Source organism: Equus asinus, chromosome 7, assembly GCF_041296235.1.
Source record: "Equus asinus isolate D_3611 breed Donkey chromosome 7, EquAss-T2T_v2, whole genome shotgun sequence".
Lineage (NCBI taxonomy): Eukaryota > Metazoa > Chordata > Mammalia > Perissodactyla > Equidae > Equus > Equus asinus.
The window spans coordinates 969,283-991,409 of NC_091796.1; the positions used below are offsets into that span (position 1 = coordinate 969,283).

The 22,127-nt window shown below is 41.8% G+C and overlaps 1 protein-coding gene across 25 annotated transcripts in view; it reads right to left on the reverse strand.

Moving 5' to 3' along the window:
• Positions 1–22,127, reverse strand: part of ATP9B (ATPase phospholipid transporting 9B (putative)) — a 282,461-nt gene that overhangs the window by 69,001 nt on the left and 191,333 nt on the right. For all 25 annotated transcript variants that reach the window (XM_044744021.2, XM_044744020.2, XM_044744015.2 and 22 more), the window contains one exon: positions 12,660–12,802. In XM_044744021.2, coding sequence (XP_044599956.2) covers positions 12,660–12,802 — 143 coding nt within the window. The remainder of the gene's footprint in view (positions 1–12,659; positions 12,803–22,127) is intronic.

A 22,127-nucleotide genomic window follows, 5' to 3' on the forward strand; every position in this document is an offset into this window, starting at 1 on the left:
CATCAGTCATAATCACAGAGCTGTTCAGAGGCACAAAGCTGTTTCGAGGCACTAGCCCTGAACTACATTCTTAAGATTCACAAGTTATACATTCATTTACCTCGTGACTTTCACACCTGTTTTCTGATTTAAAAAACTATTAAATTCTACTATTCACATATAACTTGCTAATAGTCATGTACTTAAGAGGTTTTGAGATGAAATATTGCTATAATAAAACATTTTGGTTTTAAATTTATATTTTTTTCTTTAGTAGGGGCAGTAGTGTGAGTCGGACTGCACTGTTGTCAGCTGACCAGGATGGCCATGAGGTCAGGTCTCCTGCTCCCCGGCCTCAGATCAACAGGATGGAAGGGCTGCCTTCCAGGCTGGTGCCTCGGTGTCTAACGGTTCACATCCCAGCTGATCCTGAGCGCTGCTGCCCACTGGTCACCTGGAGACTTCAGTGCTGATGCCCGGGTCGCAGCGCTCAGCAACCAAATCAGAACATCCAAGGACAAAGTGAGGCACCGAGATTCACAGTCTGAGAACCACGGCGTCCGCCTTCTCCAGATAACAGACAGCGTGTTCCACGCAGTGTATCCGGTGAGGGAAGGATCAGTTTTAGAGAATTGACAGTAGCACAAACCCCACGATTTCTATACGTCAGCTTTTAGACACAATGGTGGCTATTTCCAGCAGTTCGTACATTTGCTGCGCTTCTTTCCCTTCAAAATTGAATACATAATCACCTGGATTGGGTTCAACAAACATGCAAATAAAGGTCAGTAAGAGCTGCTTTTAACTTATCCAGTTACTTCCAAACTTATTTCCACAACCATTTTAATTGTATTATGAGAACTACATCTATTTTATTATTAGTATCAGCACATTTATTTTTCCATTTTCCAATTATTTAGAAAATAAAAGAAAAAGGAGTTGAAATACATGAATGTTGCTGTTATCAAGAAGGCAACAAAGCAAATACTTTCCCCAATAAGCAACACAAAGTGATCAAAGTGATAAAAAGCAATCCAAAGCAACAGTCAGCTTGTCAAGGAGAGGATGTGGACATGCTGACTTTGAAAACTCACATGTATGAAGGCGAGCACACGTTTCAACCATGCCTATTCAAACAATCTGGGCAACTTAAAAGAATATAAAAAGTGCTTACAAGTTAATTATGATAATGCAACCAAAATTCCTTATCTGCATAAATATCATACACAGCATACAACTGGTCACTTGAAGAAACTTGCCATAATTTATTCTGAATACATACTTTACTAAAAATTCATAAATGAAGTTAAGAATGTAGGAGCGAGACTTGGTGGGGCGTAAACAAGGAGCCGAGCCCAGGTAACTGGTCTGAGCACTCTCCTGCTGCTGCTCGTCCAGGGCACTGCGGCTCCTCCTGCTCTCCCTAGCACCAAACATGCTTACAAAGCAGCGTCATGGAAGACACACTACTTGTCCAGGGTAAACAGTGGCACAGGAAGCACAGCCACCCAGGGGAGCCGGGGCAGGAGCACAGGACGCCCAGTGAGTGGCGTCTGGGAGCCTGCGCGTCTGACGGGGGCTCTCCTGCTGCTCTTCACACACGTGGCCATTCTGTCAGGGCCATCAATCTTTGCTTCCTAATTACATAATTAGGAAATAATTCTTAGGTTTGAGGATTTAAATTCAGTATTAGATATAATTATTGTATGATAGTTGAGAGCCTTTAAAGGCAAAACAGGACTAACTACCAGACTGAGCTACACTTTTGTCTTTCACTAAACTAACTGTAATATAATGTATTTTAAAGTTCAACAAACTACTCTATTAAGAGCACTTAAAATACCATAAAAAATCAAATGAAGACAATTTTTGACCTGTAACGTCCAACTCCCTAGTTTTATATTTGATGAAAATGAGGTTAAGTTACTGGCTGAGGACACAACAGGTGATAGCAGAGAACTATGAGGTTGCATACACTATCGGTCTCTTTAAAACATAAGCATATTATCAAAATACATACATAAGCATATAAAAATACCTATTCAACACACACATAATGCCACTCTAAGATGCTCCAAGAGGGCGGAGCCCCACGGAGGGGTCGCTGTGGCGGCTCTGGCTTCCTTCTACGCAGCCATCATTGCGGTTTGCAATCACGTCCCTCTGGCCTTAGCTACTGAATGCCTGTCTCCCCTGCTGGACTGGATGCTCCTTGAGGACACGACCAGTGTCATTTTGTCTCCAACTCTATCCCCAGAACCTGACTCTTAAGTAGGAGCCAAAAGAGTTGTTGACTAAAGGAATATAAAAAAATGAAGCTAATGCTCTTTTAAAAAGAAGAGGCTGGTGGTGGAAGGTATGTAGGACATTGCACCAGAATTAGAGAAATGGAAACAACTGCATTTCTGTTTCTCAACTAGACTAAAGTATTTTCTAAGTGGAATCCAAAGCTGGAAGCACTGTGCAAAAAAGCAGAGGACACTTTGTATATTTAATTCTCTCCTGTCCTGAAAAGTAATTAGATTTATCTGAAACATCCTTTTTTTCTTTGTTTATTGACTGCAAATTGTAGTTACCTGTGATGCTTAACACAGATTTAGGAACATGTAAACATTTTTAAAAGCAACATGACAATATGTTTAGAGACAATCCACATATATTCACATTAATTAATCGATTTTGGAAACCTGCCATTTCTGATGGCAGGTAGTAAAATATCTGCCATCAGAGACCCGGGGCAGGATCACTGCATTTGGAGTGAAGCTGCACCAATGATACGAACACATCTAAAAAGGAAATGGAGAGAGAGCAAGGCTTGGCTTACATGGAATCTGCCTCACGTGAAAATTATTCTTTAAATATCCACTTACATTCTGCCCTCAACTATAATATCCCCTTACCTAAACTTCAGTGGGCCAAAGAGGAGTAAGAAAAACTTCAGAAAATTTCTGGAAACTTTACAGATTTTAAAATTTACACAGCTTTCTTGGAGGAATTGAAAATGAAAGAATCCAGATAGTTATAAACATAATTACATGCCAATTCCACTTCAGTAGCCAATGTATTTATGCTGCTTTAGGAAGGAAGTTGATTTGAAGAGAAAAATGTTGATTTTGAATGTCTTATCAAATGCCACACTTTCCCAGTAATAATAGCATTTAACATGTGGAAATGCACCCTGGAAGGCCCCAATGGCATGTGGGCATCACTCTTGCTGTGTGTGTGCACATGCATACCTACAGCTGGGATAAAAAAGAACCTTGCGAAATTCAATTATGAATGTGAGAAACACAAAACACCAGGAACTGAAATTCAGGAATTTATTTTCTTTCCCACCCCCTCTGTACTTTTTTAGAGGAAATATGAAACATACACAAAAGTGGACAGAAGCGTGTCATGAAAAGCATGGTGCAGGGCCCCGCTTCAGCAAGGACCGCCTCAGGGCCTCACTTCTTCATGCAAACCCCATCCACTCTCTGTGTATTATGGCTGAGACCAACCTGAGACATGCCATTCGTCCATGAGCATGTCTGTGTTAGTAACGAAAGAAAGGGCTCTTAAAACAGAGAACCCCAATGTCGTCAGACCAAAAAGTAGCAGTGACTCCTAATGTCAAAGAGCAAGGTAGGGCCGTGCCTTCCAGTTGTGTCGTCAGCGTCACGTTTTTATACTGTTGTTTGAACGTGGACCCAGGCAGGTCTCCTGAGCCTCTCTAATCATAGCCTTCTCCCCTCTTTTTCCCTTGTAACTGAACTTATTAAAGCAACCAACTGACCGCTTCAGTGACCTGCAGTGCTGTTTCACACGCGCCTGCAGGCTCGGGATCCGCTGTAACCTGTGCAGGGCAGACAGGACTCCACAGACCACTCTGCGCAAGCAGAGCTCTTCCACCAGGAGGCATGGCATCCGCTGCCTCTTCCTGTGATGGTAATGGGTGCTGGTGGTCAGTTCCTGCACCACAAATCCATCCTGGGTTGAAAGTGGCATCTGTTTGAGTCATATGGCATTTACTTTGGAGTATCTTTTCCTGGAGATTATTGAAGATGAAAAATCTGGCATTCCCAAATGCAAATAAATCCATATAGACAACAGATATTTTCCAAAACCAATGGCAAATCGTTACGATCACTCCATTCACAGACTGCTAGACACTGGGGTGCAGAGCGAATACTAGTTTAACACTTCGCTTTAGCTAGCTGTCTTCGATTAGCCTGGTGACAGTATTTCAAGTTCTGAGATTCCCAACTTCAACTGTGCTACCATATTTTGCTTCTTACTACCATTTGGAGAAATCTCTAGAGTAATTCTACACAAAGATTCCTTGAAAATATGGGGGGTCAGATAGTGCCACAGATACATACAAGCAGAATAAATACTAAATATGAATATACTGTTGCATTTATACATCTGGTTTAAAATAATTTAAAAGATAACTGGAGCCCAGGTTTGAACTATTTCTTTCTCCTTCTGGGTCATGTTTATAAAGCTTTGTGTTTAGATAGATACCTAAAACCTCCTTGTTCAGTTGCTTAACTGAGCCAGGGAGAATGAAATAGAAAACAAATTTAGCTTCTGAAAACCAAGCAATTTAAACAGATGATCATTTTGGTGCTTACACTAGGTCTATGATCCATTTTGAGCTAATTTCTGTACATGGTGTGAGGTAGGGGTCCAACTTCATTCTTTTGCATGTGGAAATGCAGTTTTCCCAGCACCATTTGTTGAAGAGACTATTCTCTCCCATTGAGTGTCTTGGCACCCTTATTGAAAACCAATCGACCATAAGTGTCAGGACTTATTTCTGGACTCTCGATTCTATTCCTTTGATTTTTATGTCTATCCTTATGCCAGTACCACACAGTCTTGATCACTGTAGCTTTGTAATAAGTTTTGAAATGAGAAACTGTTGAGTCCTCCAACTTTGTGTTTCTTCCAAGATTGTTTTAGCTATACTGGGCCCCTTGTACTTCCATATTAATTTTAGGATTAGCTTGTCAAATTTCTGCAAAGAAGGAAGTGGGATTTTGATAGGGATTGTATAGAACCCATAGATCAATTTCGGGAATACCACTGCCAACTTAACACTTGAAGTACTGATTTTATCTTTTGATGCTACTGTAAATGGTACTGTTTTCTTAATTCTATTTCTGGATAAGTCATTGCTAGTGTACAGAAATACGATTCATTTTTGTATACTGATCTTGTATCTTAAGCCTTACTAAACTCATTTATTGATTCTAATGGATTTTGAGGAGATTCCTTAGGATCTTCTATATAAAGACCACGTCAGACACAAATAGATAGCTTTACTCTCCTTTATAATATGGATGCCTTTTTCTTTTTCTTGCCTTGTTGCTTGGATAGAAGCTTGAATGTTCACAGCAGCATTGGTCATTACAGACAAAAAGCAGAAACAACGCTAATGTCCATCAACTGATAAATAGATAAATAAAATGTGGTGCATCCATACAATGGGATATTATCCGGCAATAAAAAAGAATGAAGCACTGACACATGCTATGATGTGGCTGAACCTTGAGAATGCTGCACTGAGTGAAAGAAGCCACTCACAAAAGGCCACATAACGTATGGTTCCATTGATGTGGAAAGTCCAGAATAGGCAAATGCATTGAGGCAGGAAGCAGATTCGGGGTTACCTAGGGCTGGGGTGGGGGAAGGGGAAGGACGGGGACGACAGCTGGTGAGTACAAGGTGGTTTTGAGGAGTGAGGGAAATGTTCTAAGTGCAGTGTGGTGAAGGGTGCACAGCAGTTATTAGCCAAATGCTGAGAGAGTGATCTATCCTGACGGTTTGTCATTTGAATCAAACACTATGTAATGATAACTGCTGAATCTTCTAAAATTTCTAAGTTGCTAATAAATCATATTTCAAGCAGTTTAAAACTGATATATTCTAATCAATGACTAGCATCGCTCATCAAACAAACAATGAAATTTGGCTCTGTTATTCTGCCATTTGAACAAATGTATTCACATCTTGTTGGGTTAAAGAAACTGGAATATTTATGCAGACATTCCTTTATGTAAGTGGCACATACAATTTCTTAACATATTAAGATGAATCCTGAAAATAATTTTTAAAATTTCAATGATGTTTTTATTTCAGAGCTGACTCTGTAAAATGCTGAGCAGGAAAGTCAGTGGGGATTTCAGACTTTCTATTCTTTTGTACAGCAGGTAAGTAGTAAGATTCAATCAGTTATTAAAAGAGTCAACAGTGCAAAATTATTTTTCAAATCTTAAATGATTTTCATGATTTCAACCAGTTGATAGTTTCTACAATTTTTGTCATCTTAATACAACAAAAGTTATGTCCCAAACTTGAAACTTCACAAAGGGGCGAGACTAACTTAGGCAGACAGATGTGGAGAGCCACCACGTCAGAGAGCTTCACAGTGACCTGGTCATTGTGGTAGTTCTATGGACAGAAAGCGTCTGGGACAAAAGGTTTGTCTGTGATTCCTGAAAAAAAAAAAAAGGTGTAGTTCTTCAATAAAGCGGCCTTTTTGGACCACAATGAGTGAAGCAGGCAAAGAGGAAATTAATTCCTAACAAAAAAGCCCTGCAGGCATCATTCTCAGGGTGGCAACAGATGTGATTCGCAACCACGCAGAGGAGACATCACTGGAGAAGCAGATGCAAAGCTTTCTGATCAAATATTGCTGGCCTGTGATTTGGCCTCATATCGAAGCTCTAACACACTGCAGCAGAAGAGCAAGGGAGCGATTACAGCAGAGAAACAAAAGCAACTCTGCCTCCGGCTCCCAGGGACAGGCAGCTTCTCTAGATTGCGAGTAGCTGCCTGTGAAGGTTCTAGTAAAGCAAAGGAACGACCACAGGGAATCGGCAGCCACACGAAAGCACAAAGGCACTTAGATCTTACAATGAAGGAGTGGAAACAAAACTTCTAAGGTGATAACACTAATTTACCAAAGTGAGAGTACGCATGACTTTTAAAATACCTAACATTATTAAATGTGGAGTCACATATTATATTTGCTGTAAAGGAGGCTTTCTCCAAAGGTTATCATTCCCAGTACTGTGGGCATCTGCTCAACCACCGCATGTGCTGAGTATCTCACTCGGTCCAAACACCCCCAAAATGTTAACTACAGCACTCACACCCAAGTGTTCACATTAGTAAACACCTGTACCAGTAAGACTGTTCACATTTGTTACAACTGAAGACCCCGGTCATCACCATCAGGCAGGAGAGACTGCAACTGTCCTCTGGTTCAAGGACACTAACAAACAATTCTAAGTCTTACTTGTGAGAGGTACAAGCTTTGTACATATGCACTAATGGCATACACACCATGCTCTGCTGCCTTTGCAAACTATGGAAACAGCACTTCCTTATCACAGACGATGCCACCCTATGAAAATCACTTGTGATTCAAGTCTAAACAATGTGGCATTTTAGGTAATAGATGCTATAATTAAAAAGCAAGTCCTAAAAAACCTGTTGTTTTAGTAGACGTTTTTAGTAATGGTTTTCTTCTACATGAAGATAAAAACTCTCTAACAAAGGAATTAATATATTGCTTTAATAGGCTGCAGCCTGAGTTAAGTTTTAAAATTTATGAGTTCTCTGCAGCATTGTTCTTTAAACAATGGCACTGTCAAATGCAACCAGTGAGAAGATTAAAGTTCTTCCAGCAGATTAAGTACAAGTGATCTGTCCTCCAGTTTCAGCATCATTTGCTCATTTATCACATAACATCTAGTATTTCTGGTCAGTGTCAATAAGCTCTGTATCCTGGCAGTTAACAGATGTCGACTCCTGTCGAATGAATTACTTTATGTTTCACGCACTGGTGGCCGCAGATGTGTCACTATAGCAACATCATTAATTTCAGATCTTACCGGAAACGTGCACTCCAATCAAACCTAATTATACCACATTGCTTTCTTGTCCACAAGAAGGAAACTATAATGCAATTATTGGGATACTTCATTTTCTATTCTGCTGCGGAAAACGAGAGAGGCACTATGATGGACACTTCTTGTCAAAAAGCTGCCTGATGAAGCACAAACCCAATTTACAATCATAGGAAGGACCACCTCACAGTTACGTTAGCAACCTAAGGCTCCTTACACAACAGCTCATTCTTAACCATTTCAGCGGAAACTCGGGCCTCTCAGAAGATGTTTGCAAACTGCCTTACACCCCTATCTCTGATATTGAGAACTCAAAATTCTTCACCCTCTACCAAACAACCACCTACTGTCAGACCCTCTGTGACTATGGAGGCCACCACAGTGACCGCTAAAACCTGACCAACTTCTGATTTCCATCCTGAAGGGGAGAGCAGAAGAGTTGAATTATTTATGTGAACAAAGTAAGGAACAAAAAGCAGAGCATGATTACTGAAGTTCTGGGAATAAAAATGCATATCAGTAAATACCAGATATATGCCAGCTTCACCAGGACAATAATGCAAAGAGGGCAGACAGTTTTTGGAATCTGACCGTGCCTCGTGGTTATGTGTGCCTGACTATCCCAGTTATGTCCTCCTGTGTGAATGCCACCACAAAACCTTCCTGGCTGACAACACGCAGCTTTCCTCAGAAGGGTTAGGGGATTTACCCAAGATCACACAGCATTAAAGATTCTCCCCCAGGTCTGTTGCCAGGCTCCATCCGACTGTGTGAAAAGCATGTTTTCACAGAGTGAAAGCAAGGATGGGACTAAATCCTATTTACCTGCTTGCAGTAACAAGACAACTAGACACTTAGTCCTCTATTTGCATCACCACGAGTAGCCACAGCAACACTCCCTGCTCCGAGCCCCTGGGATCTTGACCCAAGGCTGACGCCCTCAGGAAGGAGGAGACCCAGTCCCTCCAGCCGGGCGGCATCTGACATCTACTGCTTTGACCAGGAATGTAGCAGGAGTCAGGGTGCAGGACCCTGAGACCAGGATGCAAGTCAAGAGTTCCCTGGAGATGGCTGCACAGTAATCGTGAAGTCCTGGGAGAGGTCACAGCTGCAGACATGGTGGGGAGATGCCCAAATGTAGATGAGACCGTCTCCCATGGGACAGACACAGTGCTGTCACAGGGCGTGCACACAGAAGTGCTCCACAGGGGCCAGCCCCGTGGCCGAGTGGTTAAGTTTGCGCTCTCTGCTTTGGCGGCCCAGGGTTTCGCCGGTTCGGATCCTGGGCGTGGACATGGCACCGCTCATCAGGCCATGGTGAGGCGGTGTCCACATGCCACAACCAGAAGGACCCACAACTAAAATATAAAACTATACACTGGGGGGATTTGGGGAGAAAAAGCAGAAAAAGAAAAAAGATTGGCAACAGTTGTTAGCTCAGGTGCCAATCTTTTTAAAAAAAGAAGTCCTCCACAAACAGCGTTCACCTTGTGATTATTGAGAAAGGTTCTGAAAAAAATCTAGACCAAAATAATAATATCAAGAACCCCATACAGTGTCAACATTAGGAACTAATGGCAGAAAATCTCCTCCAATAACTTCTAGTATAAAAAGGCCTTTTGGAAAATAAAATGCAGAAGATTTTCTCTCACTAATATATTTTATATAATTTTGCTATGATTCTTTTTAAATCTCAGGAACCAAGATTATTTATTAGGCTAAACCTTAAGAAGCATTGCTTTTGCCTTTTAAAAGTAGCAGAGTGAAACGTGGGAAGAAATAAGGTTTCACTTTTATGACTGAGTAAAAGCCACTTATCCTCAGCCTGAATGTAACTCAAATTCAACAGAGAGAGGTGGAGGGGCTATGGAATCTCCCACCATTGTTTAAAATGCAAAATAAAAAGCACTTTAAGGAGAAATAACATCACACAACCTTTACTTACTAATACCAACCAGCCAGAGACACAGAGAGAAAAGAAAGAACCAGTTACTCGTCAAGTTTTAGTGGATGCTCTCAGGCATATGCTTCCTGAATTAGGATGAAATAACAGGTCAATGTCATGCCTAGAAGTATTATATGCAGATTTAAAATGGCCACAAAAGGACTGCCGGTCCAGATGAGACGAACTAGACCATCCCTGCTCCTCAGTGATGAGCACAATCTCAACCCTGAAAACGGTGAGGAGGCGACCACAGGACACTCTGAAAAGGCGGGACCAGAAGGTGCGGGTGTGGAGCCCGGCCTGGAGGACAGCACAGTGCGGGCATTGTGCATCCTCCTGCCCCACAGAGGAAGACCCCAGACCTTTCTCAGTTCAACGTTTTACTGTGACATCCACCCACGTTGATGTAAATATCTGTATTTCATCATCATTATTTAGTATTCAATTGTAACTACATTCCATAATTTATCCCTTGTACTGATAACTTTTTTGTGTTATATCCAGACAGTTTGTTTTCATCATCCAAAACAATGCTATGAACATGCTTGTATGTCTCCTGATGTAGATGCGCACACATTTCCTTATGGAACAGAAGCAGGAGTGAAATTGTTGTGTTGATAATGTCAAACTTTGTTTTACAATGTGGTGTGCCAAGTAACATTCCTACAATAGTGAATAAAATTTCCTGATTCATCCTATACTTGCAAACACATCAGACTTTTTAATGTGGGGAGAAATGACATCTTTATTGCATTAAGACGTCCTATCATGAAAACAGTGCAGCTATCCATTTAATCAGTCATCTGTAAGGTCTTCCAAAATTTAAAGACTTACATCCATATAACATCCAGACTCATACTTTTTGTTCCTATTCTAATTGGCACTTCTAGAATTAAGTGTCCCAATTGTTGCTGGTATATAGAAATGCAGTTTAATTTTGATATTGAGTTTATATATGAAACTAAGTTCTCTTATAATTCTAAAAATTTTCCTGATGGTTCTCTTGAGTTTCCTTGTAAACAATCACTGAATTTGTTTTCTTTGGGAACACTCTGCTTTTTCGCATGGGTACTTTGATTTCATGCTGTGATTCTTGATCTACGATTTTATCTATCAATGAAGACCAGGCTGACTAGTGTGGTAAGCTGGGGTGGATTTCTTCTGTTGATGACGTGAAGCCTGATGACTCCACGTGCCTCAGCCCATATACCTGTTGGCTATGAACTAAGAATTTCTCCAGGATTCTGTTCTGGAGCAATGTTCTTACACTTCCGTAGGGTCTCTTTAGGAGCCATTCTGAATCTGGGTTTGCTTTGTTCTGGCTTCTCCATCAGACTAATTCCAGAGATGACTCAATTTCTGGATCTTCTAACGGCCCTTCTGCTGGGTTTCTAGTATTGTTATAGATTTTTTTCCTTTAAAGTTTCTCCTGTGGGCCCAATGAGGTTGGGAAGGGAAAATCTGAAGATATTTTCCCAGTCTACCTTTCTGACCCTGAGCCCTTCAAGCTGTTACTTCCGAGTTATTCTGATTTATGAGCATTACCTTACTGGCCAATTCCTGAACGTCCCACAAGGACAAGCCCTAAGGAAAACCAAACACAACCCAACAACTGGATTTTGGCTGAACTGCAGTAAACTTACAAATTCATTATGAAGGCTGACATCTACAGGATACTGAATTTTCACATTTGGGACCATAGTGCGTCTCTGCATTTATTTCAGTCTTGTTTACGGTGCTCTGTAATGTCTGGTCGTTTTCTTCACATGTGTCCTTATGTTCCTCACGTTTGGGCCTATTTGTGTTATGTGCACTTAAGCTGTTGTGAGTAAGGTCTCTAGTCCTCCGCCCACCATGCACCAACAGAGCCCCGTGTATTTAATCTGTCTCCCGCCCCTTCACTGCGCTCTTAGTTTAGAAGTTGGTTTCCTTGGCTGATCGTTACATCTGCAAATATTCGCTGCTTCTTTTGGTCATATATACTGTTTCTACTTCTTGTTTTACCTCAGTGGCTAGGGCAATAAATGTTAAGTAACAGTGTCGTTAGCAGATTTCTCTTTCTTCTCCCTGACTACAGTGAAGATTTTTCTAATACTTTGTTAAAAATAATGCTGAATTTTATTTGAGACATATTTTCTTTATCATGTTATATAATATAAATATTCTCTTATTTCTAGTTCACTAAGAATTACTAGTAATTTAGATCATGAACCAACCCATCAAGGAGCGATTTTAACCCTCAGATATGGCTTTTACTATAATACTGGATTCGATTCGTCTTTCTTAGCATGTTATGGACTGACAAGAATTTTTCGATTTGAAAGAAAGAAAGAAATGAATAAAGACAAATAGAATTTGGGGCATGGAACCTTAGGGTGAGATAAATAGTTTGTAGCAAGGCTCTTAAGGAGAATGTTATTATAAAAATACCAAATTCATATATCTTATTGTTATTTTCTTTTAATAGCTCACAAGTATCATTCTATAATAAACAAACAAGCAATTTTTACTCTTAAGAAGCCACTAGAAAGGTGTAACAAAGGCAGTAAAATAAAACAAAAAACCTGTAAGGTGGTAGTAAATTCAAAATATAGAAATATGTCATTTAAATCTCTAAGAATTCAACATTTTGCTAACTTTGATGATACTGTGTATATTAGAAGATGTGTGCCAGTTTTACTGGGCAGCGTCTGGGAAATTCTAACTAAGAATTAATTCAATACTCTTTTACACACATATGCATACCATAACAGATGTGGATCCACACACACCAGGATCACTGCTGATTGGATGTTACTTTGTGCATTCAGAGAAAACACAGACAAGAACAGTACCTGTTTTGTCAGTCAACAAATACACCAGGCGCCCCAGCTCCTCTGGGATGGTGCTGGTCCGGACAACAGTGCCAGGGATGTTCTCATCTCTCATAATCATCCACCCGTAGGCTGCTTTGCCCATGTCCAAGTTTACACGCAAACTGTAGATACAACCCATCACAGTCATTAGTGTGATGCAGACCCAGGCAATATTTTCACATTCATGTTTTCCACATAAGTTTATTTACTTACATGGATTATCTTTAACTTTATATGAAATAAATAAATAATAATTGGATTTTAGACATTAAAATAAGTGAATTTGTTGACGTTTGAGTGGGCAAACCTCTTTACAGCCCAGAAGATGTTTGCCAGCGATGGTAAAATGGGTTACTCACACCCTGTCTTTCAGCATGATTTGTGGTACTGTACGGAACAGAGAAGGTAGACTGTTCTAAGTGCCCATTCAGGCACAAGGTGCCATGGGGCTCAAAGGAGAGAGCACACGTGCTTAAGGAAATCAGGCGGTGTCTTACTGAGAATAAATATTGGAAATAGGTCCTAATATTCAACCCCTCATTTTACAACAAGAACAAGCAAGATGCTTTCCACAATGAGGACTGCCATGAGGGACATAAACAGGTTCTGGGCGGACTGTCAGAGGACGCAGCTTCTGAGCTAGGTCATGTGACCTCTTTGAGGATCAGAAAGGTGGCGAGGCTGGAGGGTAAGTGCAGACGGGGAGAGTAGTGGGAGGCAAGACCAGAGGCGGCCAGGCCAGCCCATGGCGCAGAGCTTGGATTTATGGTCATAGCGAGGGAGGTCCCTGAATAGGCTTAGCCGCAGCCTGATTACATTTTAACAAAGCAAGCTCCTTTACCTAACCTGCACTCAACTGTTCTACTGGGTTAACTGATGCACTCGGCCCTGTGTAACCTGGTGACTGATGCTCACAGCAAGCGACACACCTGCAGCTGGGCAGCTGCTCTCTGAGAACATGCTGACCTTCGCTTCCAGTGACCACGAGGCAGCTGTGCTTGTGTTCAGACATGTTTGTGCCAGATGACACACTGATGTGTTGTACAATTTGATGAAACATGAGTATTAAGTAAAATCAAGAGATCTGCTTTCTATTTAAGTGAAATGGAATATTTTTGAAAGATTGGATAGCGATAAACTGCTTTCAAAAAACATTTTTTAATGAGTTATGGTTGAGACATAAAAAACTGGAAGAAATTTTAAAAATTTGTAAAGAGTCTCACTCAGACAGATTTGTAAATGTCTTCTTCTCTCCACCTCAAGGAAACCCAAAGTGGAAATCATAAACAATGCACTAAGAATATGTCTTTTTATGAGAAAAACAATGTGGATCTTCAAAACATACTTAAAAAAAAAAAAAAGGGCCACAGCTCTACATCTACAGGAGGGAATGTATATTTCTACGAATTACGTTAAAAGGTCCTAAGCATGTAAGCTTAATTCTTAAAACTCCATTTTTCTCGTCAAACAACGTTGAACCAGTCCAGGCACGTGGGATGCAGGCAGGCCCCCTGCAGGGCGAGGCCACCCTGGGAGGACAGCTCGCAGAGCGCTGGGCTGCGGTGAGATGAGGCCGTGGCCTGCGCACTGCCTGGCGCAGGACTTCTCCGCCCTCTTCAGGTGCAGCCACTCACCCATGAGGGCGCGGCAGTCCTGAGACGACAGCTTCTCCCGAGACTCCACAACAGCAATCCCGACCCCAGCTGGCTGTCGTGGCCGTTCCCCAGTCTGCCGCATCTTGCTGTGTGCACACATGCACTGTGCTGCGTGCCTGTCATCCTTGGTGTCTTACCCACACTCTCACTACCGGAAACATCTATGTGTTTATTCTTTGACCCAATTTTTCACTGTGATTCTTCCTCTAAAACTGTGTACTTATGGAACTCAAATTCCATGGAAACAAATTCCTCATGTCTGAAACCTGTTCACAGAACATCCCTTTCACATTCTCCCCTGATTAAAACCTGGCTGTTCCCTGGACCCTCACTGTTCAGTCGTCTCCCGTGGAGGACACACGTTCTGCTGTGGACAATCTGCCAGAGTCAGGTGCTGGGCTCCTGACTGCTCGCTCCCTGTTTGGATTCCAAACCAACAACGGTGCTTGAACCAGAGCTCTCACATCTATGATGCCTCCACCATATTCTACAGCCTGCATGGATAACTATGAGTTAGCCCAAAATTAAATTTAGAATATTAGAGAAATGCAAAGCAAAGCAAAAATGCCATTTTTTATACTCAATAGATTGGCAATAACTAAAAAGCTTGAGAACAGCAAATGTCAGTGAGGATGCAGGGAAACAAGTATTTTAATAAACTGCAAGTAGAAGTATGGACCAGTACTATCACTTCAGAGAGTAATGTGGCAACATGCAGTAAAACTGAAGACAGGCCTGAGCATGACTCAGTAGGTCTACTCAGCAGGAGAGCTCCCCACATACGCACGAGGGAAGGGACAAGGACACAATCAACACAGTACTGGTTGTGAAACGACACAAACGAAAGCATCCAAACCGTCCAGTGAGCTGTTGTTAAAATCTGGCCAAACGAAAAGCAAGTTGCAAACAGACACACAGAATACAATACAGACCATCCATGAATTTAAAATACACAAATACTTTATATGTTTGCGTGTCTGACTACACGCACCAGGGCCATAAAAGCATCAACAGAAAGGACCCACTCCAACTTCAGGGGAGGGTGGCAGTGGCAGAGGCCCCAAACTCTACATCTGCCTCCTTAAGAAAAGAGGGCCTGAGGCGAAGACACGAACAAGAGAAATCTATGACAAACACAGGGCATCTGTCACTATGCTCTGGACTTTTAACTTACTTTTAAAATTTCATACTTCCAGTTGTATAGTAAGACTACAATTTAAACAAAGCCTGGGTCATCCTATCTGGGACAATTTTGTTCTGATTCTGTCTGAAAGCGTGGGATTGGAGCCCCCGTCTGCAACCACAGAGCCGCTCTGCAAGGACGCACACTACACATGCAGTGCGGGCTCTGCTGGCACGAGCGAGTCACGGCACAGCTCTTCCTTCACATCAGCTGTCTGATCCTGACAGAGCGGGCTCAGACACCTTCCAAAGTGTTCAGCTGTGTCTAATTTTTTTATAGACACTATTTCTATTTATAGATTTTTATCTCATTTGATTAAAAGAATGCACAAATCTTAAATGCAAAATGTAAATATGGCAAAGACAGTGAAATCTGGCTAATGGAAAGCAGGAAATCAAAGACTCCCAAGGGTGTGCAGACAGTGCTATGCTCACTCAGGCAGACAGGCAGAGACCCAGCTGACGCAGAACAATACTGTATTGAACTCACAGGAGGCTGCGAGCCAAAAGTGCCACACCTCAAGTGAAAGCTGAATTAACTCCCAGGAGAAACTGAACACAGGAACAACACCCCAAACTCAGGAAGGGGTTCCAAGGGTATTGATGAAAAATAATAAGAAAAAGAACTACCAACAAAATAAGGGGCCTCTTCACAATGATGAAAACGGGTATTAGATCTAGAGATAATACGGTGTTTCTACAACAGAAATGAAAACATTGGGTCAAGAGGCTAGAATTTGGAGAAATATGAAACATCAAATATGACAGGGTGTTCATAGCAATGAATCAAAGACCTGGCGCAGGGGTGTGTCTGTGTCACTGTCTCTCAAGGTAGAAAACTGGCTACTCCTGGTGAGTCTATTCCCACGGCAAAGAGCGCACTGAAAGGTAGGGCACATAAGCATCAGCCCTTCCGTACATCTCCACGTGTACACTGTGAAACCCTAAAAGGCTCAAAACTGAGCCCCTCAGCCTCAGACAACACTTGATAGGATTATGACAGAATGACAAGTCAGTGGGCTCACAGCTTTGTACATCGTAGGTCTGGCCTCATTTGTGTTCATTAATAATCAGACTTAAGATCATTCAGATGGACTTCACATTCTATAAGAAAATCTGTGCCTAATTGAATTCTATCAAAAAAACAGCAGATAGGATGTACCTACACCATGTGGTGAAACTGCTGACAGTCAATCATTCCGACCTGCCAAAGTGGCAATTCACACGGTTCTACCTGGTAATAAACGCACACTTGAAAAGAATGTTAAGGAGTCAGAGTCAGCAAAGAAAGTCTGTAGGAAAGTTAAAGAAAATTAAAACAACCATAACTTGACATATCTGTCCATAAAGTTCACATATTAAAGATCATAAGAACTATACTGGTCAGAAAAAAAATCTTTAATTGACAATTACACAGACCTCTTAAACAAGCTCCTCACTATCTCTTGGCTATTTATAATCCTGTTAGAATAGTAAAAACAACTAGTCAGAGATGACAACCACTAAGAGATGACACCGTGGGGCAGAACAGCACAGTCTCTCGGGCCTCCTCCTGGGCAGCACTGGTCCCAGGATGGCTGGACACCAGGGCCAGGAAGGTGGGCTCGGTGCAAAGACCAGAGCCACCACGTGCACAGGGCACCCAACATCCATATGCCCCAGGTGTCTCCTATTAAACACTGGGACAAAGATGACACCTTTCTTTAGGGTGTGGTGAGGTGTCCAGAGGAGTGGGCGACCAGCAGGAAAGGCTCACAAGGCACTGGCGAGTGACCCACCAACGGTTTCTAAGTAGCAGGCTGCCAAGAAGAGTTCAGGATGCTCAGAATGGAAGAAGGAAAAGGAAAAGCGTTTAACACGGACTCGTCTATGATTTGGGCATAGGGCATAAGACAGACTCTCTGTGAATCAGAAAAATAAAGTGAAAGTCAGGGTCACTTGGCTAAAACACAGGCAAAAGCTGAGAGGAACCGAGACAGGAAGGTGGCCAATGAACAAGCAGGACTCTGGTGGGCACAGAGCAGGGTGAGGGGCTTGGGAAAGGCACCTGCCAGCCTGGGAGGCTCAGCACAGCTGACTCTTTGGCTCAGAGAGCTATAATTTGGAAAAACATCACTTTTTCTCTATGTGTTGTGGTCTTCCTTCAGCTTTTGGTCAAATTATTTTGTAAACTGTCAGCCTGTCTTAGCTATGATAAGGCAAATAGATTTCTATCTTTAGCCAGGCAGGAATTTTTCAGGCATTTACAGTCTGCTATTCGGTTTTGGGTTGAGTGGAAAACAAAGGAGCATCTTCCAGGCTCTTCCACAGTCGTTCTCATCAAGTCCTGAAGGACTGGTGGCTCAATAAAACAACGGCTACTGTCACAGAGTGTAAGAATTTACTGTTTCACAAAATATTCTATCACTATAAAGTCCACTGGAATATTTTAGGTTGACTACAGATACCCTTCGTCAAGTGTACAAAGCAGTAGCTACTAGTGAAAAAAAGAAGGGAGATAATCTTCAGGTTGATAAAAATAAAGCAGAACTACTACAGAATGAAGTTCACGGTTCAGTGAAGAATGAAGAGCTATTCAGGAAGATGTATCTTCAACGAAGACAAAAACATGATATGGGAAGCAGTTAAATTTACTCTGATTCACATTGTATATTTTGGTCACATGTTAATACAATAATTTTCTTTTTAATGTTAAAAATTTCCAGAAACTCAGGGTCAGCCCTGTGGCCTAATGGTTAAGCTTGGTGCACTCTGCTTCAGCAACCCAGGTTTGGTTCACAGGCACAGACCTACACAACTTGTCTGTCAGTGGCCATGCTGTGCCAGCTCACATCCAAAAAGAGGAAGATGGCAGCAGATGTTAGCACAGGGCAAATCTTCCCCAGGGAAAAAAAGAATTCCAGAAGCTCAAACTTCAAATACTAAGTTGACAGTAATTGTCATCACCACATTTAACTTTTTAGTAGTGTTCTAGTTTTATAGAATTTTAAAACCTAGACCTCTACTCAACTAGTAAAGTACTTTAAAGTAACAAGATTTGTAAACAAAAAAATATTAAGCCTATTATTTTCAGAATTTCAGGAATAGATTATAAGGTAATAGATACCAGATATATTTTAAGTTCATTATATTGCTAATTTAGCAACTGTGAAATTGTTATGAAGACCCTTTCCAAATAAGTGGAAAAGTTACTGCAATTTTAGATGGTCAACTGAACCAGAGGGCAGTGGTGACCTTTACTGTCACATAATAAGAAAAGTGAAATCAACTAACAACTAACTAACGAGTGTATTCAGGCATTTTAGGAAGAGGAACCTGCATGAACCCATTTTACGCTACAGGACAAAAGCATAAAGTTAATTTTAGAACATTTAAGATAGTCTTAATGGTGGAGCTTTCTTGTCCAAATAGTCTCATCTTACAGCTACAAAAATGTTTGAGGAGGTAACTTGGACCCTGAGCAAAGGTGAGCTGTATTTTCCTAAAATATGCAGCGCATCCCATCTAGGCCCGACACTGCTTGCTACATTTATACTCTAATTTGTCAGAATTAAACTGCAGCATTTACTTCCAGGTGAGCCCGTCCCTCGAGCGCACGATGCTCCTCAGGGAAGGCGTCCACCTGAGACAACTTACGTGTCCACCTCTGTAAGGGAGACATTTTTAAATCCTAATCTGAGCAAAAGAAAATACAAGTCATTTTAATGAGCAGTTTTATCAAAAGCAATCAAAATCTTTTCCTATAAACTGTCCTTTAAAAGAAATGGCACAGATGCCATTTCATCTGAATTTTCCCCCATTTTTCAATCTGCGATATCTTTTAAGTTTTTCCTGACACACCACACATGGCACGAGTAGCATCAAAATATTTTCACTGGGTGAGTTCATCCAACAGCACGCATCGTGAAGACAAGGTTCAAGTCTCTGTTACTACTTTGGACATCTTTCCTGGCTTCAGACCAGTATATTCTGTTGTCTATGGAGTACCTTATCTTAGATTTATCAAACATACCTCTAAATGAATACAGACACAATGGAAGTTAACATTCCTACTTCCTTCTCTTCCTCTGCCAAACAAAATAAAGACAAATTTGTTCTTTCTCAAGGAGGAGGAAAAACGTCTGCATGTCAAGGAATGGCGTCATCTACCCATCGCCCAAGCCAGAAACTGGAAGGAGTCCTAGATTCCTTTTTCTTTTCACTTCCTATATCCAAATATTCAACTCCTGCCAATTCACCTCCAGAATTCTCCAAAACTGCTTTCCATGTTCCATCAGGAGGAAGCATGGGCAATTGAATTTTATAGGTTTGATGCTAGGTATGACTTGTATTGATTCTTAATTTCCAAATTTACTAGTTGATCTTGACTAATGACAGACTCCATCTTTCTGATCCTTGGTGACAGCATCTGTAAAATGCCACATACTACCAAGATCACTGTGGGAATTAGCAAAATGCATAAAAGCAGGTGACTGAGTTCCATGAGGGGTGCAGATAGTCACTGGCCCGTCCAGTCAGGAAGCTTCTACAGAAAAGGCAGACCCTGTGTTCAAGCAGAAAGGAGGGGGGCAGTATGTGTGTGCGCCATGTGGGGAAGGCAGGTTGTCAGCAAGGCTCTGGAGCCATGGGGGGATGGATGTTATGGAACTGGATGAACGGAGACATGTTCCCAAATATGCCACAAGTCCATTTGGTTCGTATCCACTATAACAATTAGAAGGATCAACCAAATGTAGTCTGGGGTCCTAAGAAATGGAAAATCTAGTGAGGGAGGAAAAGTAGTTTAAACTGGTATAAGAAGAAGTCAAATCACATTATTAAGTTTGAGGGGTTGTAGGAGGATTGGGGAATTGAAAAAAAGCAGTGTTTTAGGAAAAACAAATAGAGCATCAGTGTTCAAGAGGGACTGAACCAAAGACAGACTGGATGCTAGGAGAGTTGGAAGTTGTGCATGAGGCAGTGGGGACGACAGGACGCGTCTGAGGACCTGTGGCCCATGCAGGGCTCTGGGAATGTAGCCACCCGCTCCATGTCACTGTCACAAAGACAGTGCAAACCCATGAGGTTCTTTAGGGAGAATCAACTTCCTGCCTTCTATTTAGAACAATGTCATCCATTTTCTCAGGATCCACAACAACTGGATATTGACCACAGGCTCAAATGCTGCGGTGAATGGGAACAAAGTAATTCAGGACTTCCCCAACATTCAGAATTGTTTCAGGCTTTCGTCGAGGTTGGTGGGGGGGTACTCATAAAATACTGCATGTTATACATAAGGTAGAACCAAGAGGGGCTTGTGTGTGTGTGCTTGTACATGCGTATAAAACATTCTGTATAGCAACAGCACAAATATATATATATATATATATATATGTGCCGGAGTGAGGCCACATGTTTTGTGTCAATAATGTGAAAGGTATAAATATTTATTAAATAAATATTAACAGACTAGCACTTCTTTCAGTTTATAAATAACTAAATAAAAATACTGATTACATGCAATTTAAGAGATACACCTTAAAATAAAATGTCTCCAAAAGCCCAAGAATAAAGGACTGGCAAAGGTAGACGAGACACACTAACCCGGTGGTGGTGGTGGTGGTGTCACAATATCACAGACAGCTCAGCAGGCAAAAGGGAACAGGTGGACAGGCTGAGGCAGAAAGTCAGGAGCTTTTCAAGGCTGGAGGAGCTCAGCTCAGCTCTCTACCCGGAGGGAACACTGACTACCAAGAAGGCACCTCGGAGGAGACACAGGCTGCAGGAGGCAGCCCGCAGGCCCTCACCACCTGCGGCCCGCCCGGCACAGCAACTACATGGTGTGAGAGATTCCCCTTGCTCACGGGGATGGACAAGGGTGCCAGGCCTGGTCAGTCCCCACCACAGATGTGCAGGCAGTGACGGGCTCCGCCGAGGGCCAGTTCCCTCTCCGGGCTTTTCCTGAACTGGCTTTTTACTTGTGTTATTAAGTGAAAAAACATGAGCCTGAGGCCTCCAACACCATCTGCATAACCAGGTGAGGAGGATCTGGCAGAGAATGAAACGCTAAGCAGAGGAAAGCAGAGTTAACAGCTGGGAGAAGAGCTGGAAAGGGCAGGTCTGAGCCCCTGGTGCTAGCCACATCCAGACAAGCTGCTTGCTAATCTTCCTCCACCTGTTTGATATATCGATAAGTTCCCCCTTTAACTTATACTTAATTAATTTAAAAATTACACCTATAGATCTTTTGTGAAAAAATACCACAGCCTAATTAAAAGGCAAATGAGACAGCAAATATATCTGCAAATATGAAAGAGCTACTTATTATACATTAAAAGCCAACACAAACTGAGACAAGAAGATAAAAGTAACAGGAGCAAGAAGGTCAAAGGTACTAAGAGCACATTCACACCACTGATGCATTATTTTACACACAACTTATCCATGAAGAAACCGATGAGAAAACTAAAGGTAGAGTGGTTAAGAATCCTGCCCAAGGCCACAACAGTGGTAGGCATAAATGCAAGAATGCAGCTCCTAATGCCCGAATTACAGAGCCTGAAGCCTCTGCCTCTAAGTATATACTAACTCCCCTGGATGGAGGGGGATGACAGTGTTTTGCTTTTTTATA